This window comes from Rissa tridactyla, chromosome 6, assembly GCF_028500815.1.
Source record: "Rissa tridactyla isolate bRisTri1 chromosome 6, bRisTri1.patW.cur.20221130, whole genome shotgun sequence".
Classification (NCBI taxonomy): Eukaryota; Metazoa; Chordata; class Aves; order Charadriiformes; family Laridae; genus Rissa; species Rissa tridactyla.
Window position 1 is genome coordinate 24,092,986 of NC_071471.1, and position 10,390 is coordinate 24,103,375.

Consider the following 10,390-nt stretch of genomic DNA (forward strand, 5'->3'; position numbering starts at 1 on the left):
ACTGCTCGTAATATAACAGTTTTTGTTATTAAATTAATTGTAACAAAATTTAGCATGCTGTAGTCCAGTTCATTCTAAGACTATGTTTGGCCAATTTTGCCCAACTCTGTTTCTTTAGTACTGTTTACTTGACAAACAAGTCCCATGGAAGGAGTCAATGGCAATGTTACAAAGTTCTAAAATACCTCTAATCAGGTAAAGCAGCCAGAAACTTCAGACTGTTTCTGGAAACGTTTTCCAGCCTGTGAGTAACAATAATATTTTCCATATGTTGCCTATTTCTGCTTTCATGTTTGTTTATATGCATTAAGTGTCACAGCGTTTTTAATGCAGCCTATGTATTGGCTACTTTATTATGCAGTTGATACTTTAAAAAAAATAAAATAAAAAATCCTCCAAGTAGAGAGTCATTTCAGAAAAATATAAGAATTGTTCTTCAGTTTTGCGTCACAGAAATAGTAATTTTAATATGCTGAATTAATAGAATTATTGTGCTAACATTTCAACAATACTTGACTAGCCAAGTAAAAAAACCAATCATTTCCTCATACTCAGTAACTAATCTTTTATCAGACAGAATACATATTAGGAAGGACTTCTATATCAAATTCTCTTATAGGACTAGTGTAAATGAGGAGTAACTGCACTGCAGCCAATGGAGTTTCACCAATGGGTAGTGGTGAAAAGGTAAAAGAGAAGCAAGACTAAAGGCTCCTAGCATTGTTTAAAAGACTAGCAGGGTGCTTTTAATTGCTGTATTTGTTAGTTCTAAAGTAAAAGATCTTAACTCAATTTAAAACCATATTTCTAATAATTTATTAGCATTTTGGAGCACATTTGCATTTCACTTAAGTACAGCTCCATGTGGTTGGTTCCATAAGAAGAACAGCTTCATACTGTCATACAATAGAAACATGAAAACAAAACAAAACAAAACAAATCTGTAAAAAAACTTCTGTAATTTGTTCTATACTTGTGCTTCTTCCATAGATTTTTCTCTTGGTTGTTTCTTTTGAATACAAGGTTGTATAAGTAAAAATATTATTCCCACCATGTATAGCAAGCCAGATATGTAAAAAGAAAAATCGTATTTATGTGTCATGTCATAGATCCAACCTGCAAAATAAGGAAAAAACATGTTTGTTACAAAGCTTGACAAGGTACCTTGCATGGGAAAATATGAAAAATACTGCAGAATTCTCTCATGACATTTCAGTCAAATCCATAGATTTTTTGTGGAAAAAAGAGGTGGTGATTGTCTCCTCCTCTAGATGCTACAAATGGAAATGAATTAACAAAATCTCTTGTTCATTCACCAAAACCCCAAACCAGTGCAAAACCTATCCCCTCATTTAAGTATCATGGAAGTCTTAAAATGGGACTCTAGCTACGTGCCATCCTAAGAAGCCAAGCAACCTTCTCTCTAAATCTGTACGTTTTTCAAACAAGTCGTTACAGGTCTGACTTTAAAATAGACATTGTGGAATTCCAAACCAGTTAGTTCTTCCACCCTACTATTGTCTTTGTAAAATGCCCGCTACTGCAGGCTAGTTCAAACGCTGTGCCTTGTGCAAGCAAACACACTCCCAATAGCTTACTCAAAGACTGACATACCAATAAAAGACTGTTCAAGAGACATAATCTCAGTACTGCAATGACTCTCGTTCCAGCCTTAATTCCTTTGCAAAAATATGTTAGTTACTTCAGAAAGGTTTGAGAACCCCAAATAGCAAAATTCCCTCATGTCATGTCAGTTGCATTGTGATGTAACCTCAAGATCAGAAGCTTTTTTCACATCAACTAATTGCATCCTATTTGCTTCATTACTTATGACCAAATGTAAAGACATGTTCAGCACAGACTGCGAGGTGCTGGAAGAATGTATGGTAGAGTAAAACACTGCTGCTTTTCAAAGGGCACCAAAAGAGCTTTCTGCTAAATTGCGTCAGCTCGCTTAATGGTGGGGAGAGAAGGTGAGAGTGTTCTCTCTTTTTTGGGTTGCTTGTGCTGCAAATAGCTTCAGTTCAGCCTAGTGCCACCCCTGGCTGGCCACAGCCATTACTCACAAGGTTTCTTAATGCTGTCTTCAGATTTGCATCTCTAAAAGATAGCCATAGTCTGGCATTGTATTGACAATCAGTACCTATATCTCTCCTGTATTTCCCTGCCTCTTTCTATGAGAAAATTTATAATGAATGTTTGTTTAAACCTAAGTAACTTTAGGGGTAACACACATATGCTTCTGCCTTCTGTTGTGGATGGCAGTAAAGAGATTATGAGCAGTGCGGTCCCCAAAGTAGATACTTGTGGCTGAAGGAAAGCAAAGCTAAATTCGCTAAATCTACACATCCATCGGCAGCTTAGAGTGGTGACTCGCAAATACACTTTATAGTTCTTGGGGGTAATGCTGTGGTACAAATACCTGCCTACCCTGAAAAGTATACATTTTTTCATCTAGAGGCATGAGTATGTATAGTGCATATACTACACAAAACACATAAAAATAGGTTAAACCTTTCAATTTTTAAAAAGTATATGATAATATTTTAAGGAAACATACCATTGAAAGGTATGAAAGGTGCAGATTTGGGTTTATTTGCAAGGATGGTAATTTGTAGTGTGTGAATAGTGAGCTGGTACCCAGCAGATGTGATCTGTAAATTTGTACAATGTAAACCTGGATGTTACAGTCCATTCTGGAGCAGATATAATTTTGTTAACTACGCGGGCTCAGAACATAAGAAATCTTAGCAATATAACAAGTCACACGGTTATTTATTATACAAACATCTGTTGGTTAGAGATGTGAACTTTTTACCTGCAAAGGGTGGTCCAAGCAATGCAGATATTCCGTTGGCACAAATGATGATGCCATAGGCATTTGCAAGGTGTTTAGTTCCAACTAAATCTTCAGTCACAACAGGCATTAGAGAAAAATAGCCACTAGAAAATCCTATTAGAGCACAAATCACAGCCAGGGTAACGTAAGTTTGCATTAATGGCAAAGTAAGAATGCAGGTGACCAGGGTAAAGTTAGCCATGAGGAAGACGTTCCACGTGCTGATGCACGGGAGATCAGAGATGATTCCAAGGATCACTTTACCAAAAATATGCACAATGGCTATAATGGATGTCAAAGGAAATATATTGTTCTGACTAGATAAGTTGTACTGCTTGACTATTTCTGGAAGATGAATAAAGGGAATGACAAAGCTGCTATAGGCAAACAAAGCCCAAATTATAAAGGCCACAAATACTCTATTGGTAAACAGTGATGCAGCTCCGAAGTAGCTGGAGTACCATATTGCAAAGCCCTTCCTGACAGTAACTGTCAGCTGGCTCACTGTCTTCAGAATGCGCAGTCCGTACATACTCTTTCCACTTCTAGATTTACCTCCCATTTCTGTGTGCTGAACACTGTCAAGCACTTCTTCATTTGTTGCCTCTTCTTTTTTTTCCGGTTCTTCACTGAGGACTCCGTTAGATTTTATAGTCTCTGTAGAGTGGGACAGAGCTTTTGCCTGATTATCTTCACTATTACTTCTCACAACATGTTTTTCACTAACAACGTCTTTGGGAAAGAGTGGTCTCATAAGCGCCCCGCAGACACAAAGGTTCAGGGAGATGGCGCCCTGGATGAACATGGCGTTCCTCCACCCAAATTCAGTGCAGAGGTACTTCAGTAAGGCAGTCATTAGGAAAGCTCCAAACCCTGTTCCCGTGGTACTGAGTCCTTGTGCAAGAGCTCTTCTCTTCTGAAAATACTGCCCTACCATGACCACCGCAGGCAGATAAACCATGCCACTTCCAACACCTATGAAAATAGAAACCAAAGTCAATCTGAACTTTTTGCCAAAAAGATAAGAAGCAGTGAAAAACGAATTAGTTTTATTCCTCACTTCTGCACAAGCATAGTAATAAAACCAAGAATAAATATTCAATTCCAATGCTAATTTTCATTTCTGCCTCGTAGTGTGTTCCAAAATCTGCAATACTCATTCCAGTCAGAATACAATACTGCCATTAAACTGCTGGAAAAAATGAAAAACATGGACGATAAAACCTTTACCTCAGTTCAGCATGACACCACGGGAAAGCCCCGAACATCCCACAACAAATCAGTGGCAGTTAATATGGCAACAAACATAAACAAACCCTATTTTGAAATATCTGCATTTGTAACACTTGCATCTGATTGTATCAGTGACCAGAAATTGCTTAGTGGGCGCATCTTGTTGCTTTTGCCCAAGTTCATCGCCAATGAAGATCCAGGCTGAGTTTTTGTCCTTACTTTGTAACTGTGGAGCCACAGTGACCATGAGATACGTTTCAGGGGTCAGCCCAGGGGGTTAGCCCCGTGGTAGGACCTTGGGTAGCTTCCAGGTTTCTCTTTGGGCACTCCAGGGAAGCCTAGGGAGGGCCACACAACAGCTGCACAGGCATATTCTTAAATGGCAGATCTCTAGTTTTGTAGAAATTGCCCCACTTACAGTTAAAAAAACAGGGTATTAATGTTACCTACTTCAAGCAGAAAGTGTTGAGAGTTGTGCAAACACATCATTAAAGGTAACAGTTGCCCAGTTTTTCTCAGCAAATTCCTGACAGAGGGGGTTTGGAATGAAAGAGATATATGCAGAACATGCTTCCAAATTCACTGTGATCGTAATTTAGAAGAGTGCTTTGGGCTTAAAAGTTTTCCTAAATAGCTGATAACATAGCTGCACGCAGCTACAGCATGATCTAGCTACAGCTAGATCAGAGAAAGAGCAATTACTCCAGCAGAGCCTGAAAAAAAGCACCTCAATGTCACGGCAGTGTACCCTGGGCAGAGCTGACCTGCTCTGCCTGTCAGAAGCATTTATTTCTTTGCTACACAAATCCACGATCACGTTTTTATTTCGCACATGGTCTCCCCCCACAAACCCAGTCCCAAACTCCAACGCAGTCTCCCTGCCCCCCAGAAGACCCCCCGCCTCCTCAGACCCGCCTGCCGTTGGCTGCTGTGAGAACGCAGCCCGGGCTCGTGCTTGCGTTAGTGTTTACTGCGCTTCCCCGGAAATAAAACATTTTCAAAATTGTTTTACCTTATCTTTTCATTCTGTGGGCTACATAGCAAACCGTAGCCTAATCCCATGCACAGGCACGCCGCCTTTGCAGGTAAATACAGCGCCACCAGGCCTTCCCACTCCTTTTCCTCACAGATTTGTCCCCCTGCACCACCAGGCCAGCGGCAGGCCCGGCTCTGCTCTCGCACCGTGGGGCTCAGGGGGCATTTTGCCCCCTGGCCCACAGGGGCTCCCTGCGCCCTCCCCAGGGCTTCCCTGGCCAGGTGAGGGGGGAGAAGGCTCCTCTGCCCCCCCCATACTGCCGCTGTGGGGAGCAGAGCCTGTGGAGCTGGGATGAAGCCAGTGGCCAGGAGGTGAGGGGCAAGGCTGTGAGGAGCTGAGGGACGGGAACCACGCTGAGGTGAGGGGCACTTTGGGAAGGGGAGCTGAGGCGGCAGGGTGGCTGCGGCCAGTGGGGACAAGGCTGGGATTGTGGGGACGCACTCTCTGAGGGCATCTGGCACAGCAGGTCACCAACAGGAGAACAGGAGCCTTGAGTATGCCCACGAGCACTGGATGGAGGCCTAGAAGTGATCACAGCAGGAGGTGGCCACCGTCAGTGAACAGCAGTCTTACATCTAGAGGCCATGAGAACATGAAGGAAACTTCCCTGAGGTGGCGGTGAGTGAGGTGACCGTGAGCAAGGGGATGGGGAGTGACGGGATGGGGAGTGAGGCGATGGGTGAGTGAGGGGACGGTGAGTGAAGGAATGGTGAATGAGGGGATTGTGAGTGAAGGGGCAGTGAGTGAGGAGATGGTGAGTGAGGGGACGCTGAGGGGACAGTGAGTGAGGGGACGGCGAGTGAGGAGATGGTGAGTGAGGGGATGGTGAGTGAGGGGATGGCGAGTGAGGAGATGGTGAGTGAGGGGATGGTGAGTGAGGGGATGGCGAGTGAGGGGATGGCGAGTGAGGAGATGGTGAGTGAGGGGACAGTGAGTGAGGGGACGCTGAGGGGACGGTGAGTGAGGGGACGGCAAGTGAGGAGATGGTGAGTGAGGGGATGGTGAGTGGAGGTCTCATGAAGCTGGAGGAAACATCTCAGGCATCTCTGGACAGAATTACTCCTACAACAGCATCTCACTCCTCCACCTCATGTAAAAATTTGCCTCAGGTTTTTTCTGAAAATACAGTTTTCACCCCTCTTTAAATTCTATGTATAATCGCTGCTTTTTTGTCTGATATTTCTTTCTGAAAAGCAGCAAGGGCTGAGAGAAAGAGTGTATAGATTCCTGTCTGCTTGATTATATCCAATATAAACAGAAATACCAAAAAGGGCAGAAGCCTGCCTATAATTATTGCTCTTTGTTCAGGAATTTGCAACATTTCTGCTATCTATGGTATGGTAGTATAAAGAGTCATCACAGTTATCCTTGCTAGTTTCAATTTTTTTCCCTCCGGAGAGCTAGATGAAAAATTATGTACTGAAATTCTGCAGATTTCTGTGAAATTCTGTGAAAGGGTAGTTAAAGAGGATGGAGGGTACTAAAGCTATTACTGCAAACAATTTTTTTGGTAAGGCTTCTGTCTGTCACGTATAACATAGATACCATGCTTCATTTGCAAACATTACTGGCCATGTTATCTGTGGAGTGAATAATATTTCAAAATCCCTTGAATTGCTCAGTGTTGCTCAGGTAATAATTAAAGGCCAAATTTTGTATTTCTTACTTGGATCACTTTAACATTTTCGTTTCATATCTATTAACAGTTACTCTTTCCAGAAATGAATAGTGAATAAAACTGAGTAGTGCTTTAAGTAGATAATACTGGGTCCCTCTACGTAACTTTCTTAAAGCAACTGATTTTTTTCACGAGAAGCTACATTTTGCTAGAAAACGAGCATTTGGGCACTAAGGATCTATTGCTTTTCAAGAAAGATAACTAAACGCACCTGCCTTTTCATATTTTGATTTGGCTCTTACACATATAAAAAGTTTTCTAAAGATCTACTTCCAATAAAAATGACAAAATATTGTTTCTTTCAGTGGTAAAAAATGTAGCAAAATTAATTGCTATTTATTAGTGGTTGTGGAATATCCTTTGTTAGAAATTGCATATGAAATACGGCCACATGCATTGTCCTAATTCAAGCTGGGATAGAGTTAATTTTCTTCAGAGTACCTCATATAGTGCTATGCTTTGGATTTGTGGCCCAAACACTGTTGATAACACAGGGATGTCTTAGCTATAGCTGGTCAGTACTTAGATCAAGACTTTTTCTGTTTCTCACACTACCCTGCCAGTGAGCGGGCTGAGGATGCACAAGAAGCTGGGAAGGGACACAGTGGGACAGCTGACCCCAACTCACCATAGGGATTTCCCATATCATATGATGTCATGCTCAGCAATAAAACTGGTGGAAGGAAGGAGGAAAGGGGGACATTCGGAGCTGTGATGTTTGTTTTACCAAGTAACCATTACACCTGATGAAGCCCTGCTTTACTGGAAATGGCTAAACATCTGCCTGCTCATGGGAAGTAGTGAATGAATTCCTTACATCGCTTTGCTTGCGCATGCAGCTTTTGCTTTACTTACTCACTGTCTTTATCTCACTTTTACCCTTCTGATTCTCTCCCCCATCCCACTTCAGGAGTGAGCAAGCAGCTGTGTGAGGCTTAGCTGCCTACCAGCAGTAACCCACAAGTCCCTCTAAAATGGGGTTTGAAGCAGTACATAGGTATCATAATCTGGTATTTTATTAATGGGGAGCAGCTCCTGTAGAAAACATTTGCTGTTTCTTCCTGTGACAAAGAGAGGAGTTAGCTGAATATATAATTCAACAGTGTTTTAACATCTTAAAATTAACATCTTTAAAAAGTTTGGGTTACATTAATTCTTGTAATTAAAAATGTCCTCTAATATATTTACTTGGGAGAAATTGATAAAAATACCATCTTCAGATAGCAGATTTAAATGACAACAAAAGTCATTGGGTCTCATCCAGTGAGTAAATAAATAAGTTTCTGAAAAGATAACAGGCTGGAAAGAGTGTGAAAGGAAAACCCAAATAACTTTGCAGTCTAACTTCCCTCTTTACTCACACAGACAACCTTCAAAGGAATCAAAAATAATTGAAAAAACTTTCAAACGTCAGTACAGCTCTTACCGGCTGTCACTCCAAATGTAAGGAAGAGGTAGTGCACATTTGAGGCATAAGCACTCAGTATCCAACCTAGGGCATTCAGAATCCCTCCAATTATAGCTGTCTTGCGGCACCCACACATGCTGATGAATAGACCAATGAAAGGACCTGTTAAAAACGTGAAAAAATGTTAAATTATTTATTTAATTCTTTACGCTTTTTAATAATTTTTCTCATGAAGATTCTTAATGTTTTAAACAAAACGTTAAACATCAGGCTATTCATGCAATTCAGTTTATTTTCCCTATTATTGTTCAAAATCACAGAAAGAAGAATTCAATCAACTGACCAAATACTTAGCAAATACCTGCAAGGTCTAAAATCAAAGTGCTCCATGACAAAGGGACAGTTTAAACAGAGGAAGAAGCTGAAACCATTGTTCCCAATACTAATGCTGTGTGAGTGCAGGCCTTTTTCACAATTAACTAGAAAGTAAACATTTTATTTTGTTTCCAGTGGAACGTTTTAGGCAGACCTAAACACAACTTTTTCAGTCTTAATTTAGGGAGACAGAGGTGTGTACATACATATATACACAAATATACCCCTCCAGATATTGTTTTGCGTTGATCCTACCACAACTTAAAAAATATATTTTAGTTCAGCTGCCAAACTGAAATATAAACTGTCCAATCAACATTTTCTCCTCCCAGTTAGAGTATGGGGAGGACCATGAGCTTCACAGATCATGTTTTCTTAATTCTAGTGAGACCTCGAAGTCACAGGCATCCTTTCCTGCTCATGCCGTCTCCTGGAGTCATTGTCTTCTCTATCATTTTCCCTGTTGTTCCCTTTCTCCTTCTAACTTGTAAAATTTGTCCTGGTGACTTTAAATAGGCAACTCAGCAGAACTTGGGCAGCTCTGCTAATACAATGGAAAACTGTAAGAAAAATACTTGAGGGATGAGTGGCAGACACATTCTAAAAACCTCTGCAGTTTTGAAATAAATTATGCTGGAACATACCTACAATAAGCGTAATGCCCATGCTGAGGGAGCTAACCCATGCTGTTAAGCCACGACTTTGATTAAACTCTTCAAGCCATTCCATGTTGAGTATTCCAAGGGCCATTTGGGACCCCATGATAAGTATGTGCACAAGGAAAGAGGAAAGTACAATCATCCAAGCCCATCCTCCATCGATGTTTGGATTAGGCTTAATTGGCTTACTTCCAACTTTTGAGTCATCTCCAAAATCATATCCAATATCCTCTCGACTAGCATACATTTTCTCCACGGTATTCTGAAATAAATGCAGTAAGCACCTTCAAAATACACACCAAATGATCAGATTTTGTAGTTTGGTTATAGTGAATAGCATAAATCACTACCATATTACACCATTGTGGTTTGGTGCAATTGTAAAGTGAATACTGGGTTTTCATTGTTCAAATGTAAAATGCTAAGAAAATTCTCTAATTAATGTATTTCTTTGTGTACCTTGTTGCCATGGCTGTCTATACAGGAGTATTTACAGGTTGACAGTAGGCTGCATTATTTCCATTACTATGTACTTTACTTACTTGTAGGTGACTGAGAGCACTCACTCTTCATGAGTTGACTGTGGTCACAAAAAAAGACTGGTCTCGCTCTGTATATTCCTCCTCTGTATTACCTTCTGCTGTCCCAGTAAGATTATGTGTCTTTGTGTTCAAGTTGATAAAGCTTGAAATAAAAAAAAGGAAATCCTGAAGAGGCAGGTAGATGAAGTTACTGTATCTTTTCAGAGGAAACCAGTTTTGAGATGTATTTCTTCCTTAGTAATGGAAGAACAAGAGTGAAGGCAGAGAAAGATAAAGATTTAAGGTTCTTGATTTTCAAAATGCTTTGCTTACATCAATTACAACAAGGGAATTGTTAGTGCCTCTCTGGCAAGCTTCTTATTAGAGTCAACTTGACAAACAGTTTGCTATTACTCTTTCAGTTTCCATAGTATTAATCCATATAATCCTACTAAACCAGAAGAATTCTTCAAAATTAATGTCAATGCCTATCAGAATCAAACTGAGCAGCAGTTATGTGCATAGGTGTATGTAGGATCAGGCCACAATAGCTTAACTTGATTAATTTGATTCCTTCCATTGTTACTTTAAGTGAAGATTGCAACACAATGTGAAAATAACTTCAAAACCATTTTTAATTT

The 10,390-nt window shown here is 40.6% G+C and overlaps 1 protein-coding gene across 1 annotated transcript; it reads right to left on the reverse strand.

Moving 5' to 3' along the window:
* Positions 1-967: 967 nt before the first annotated feature.
* On the reverse strand, positions 968-9,475 carry SLC16A14 (solute carrier family 16 member 14). Its single transcript, XM_054206962.1, has 4 exons — positions 9,214-9,475; positions 8,213-8,356; positions 2,819-3,814; positions 968-1,116 (listed from the first exon to the last, which is right to left on the reverse strand). Exons 1-4 carry the CDS (start codon positions 9,473-9,475, stop codon positions 968-970), a joined length of 1,551 nt encoding a protein of 516 aa, XP_054062937.1.
* Positions 9,476-10,390: the final 915 nt, after the last annotated feature.

Coding starts and splice junctions, on each gene's coding strand:
- SLC16A14 (XM_054206962.1), bottom strand. CDS start 9,475: ATGTATGCTAGTCGAGAGGATATTGGATATGATTTTGGAGATGACTCA. Junction 8,357..9,213: donor GGGCATTACGCTTATTGTAG/GTATGTTCCAGC, acceptor CGTTTTTAACAG/GTCCTTTCATTGGTCTATTC. Junction 1,117..2,818: donor GCTTGGACCACCCTTTGCAG/GTAAAAAGTTCA, acceptor CTTATTTTGCAG/GTTGGATCTATGACATGACA.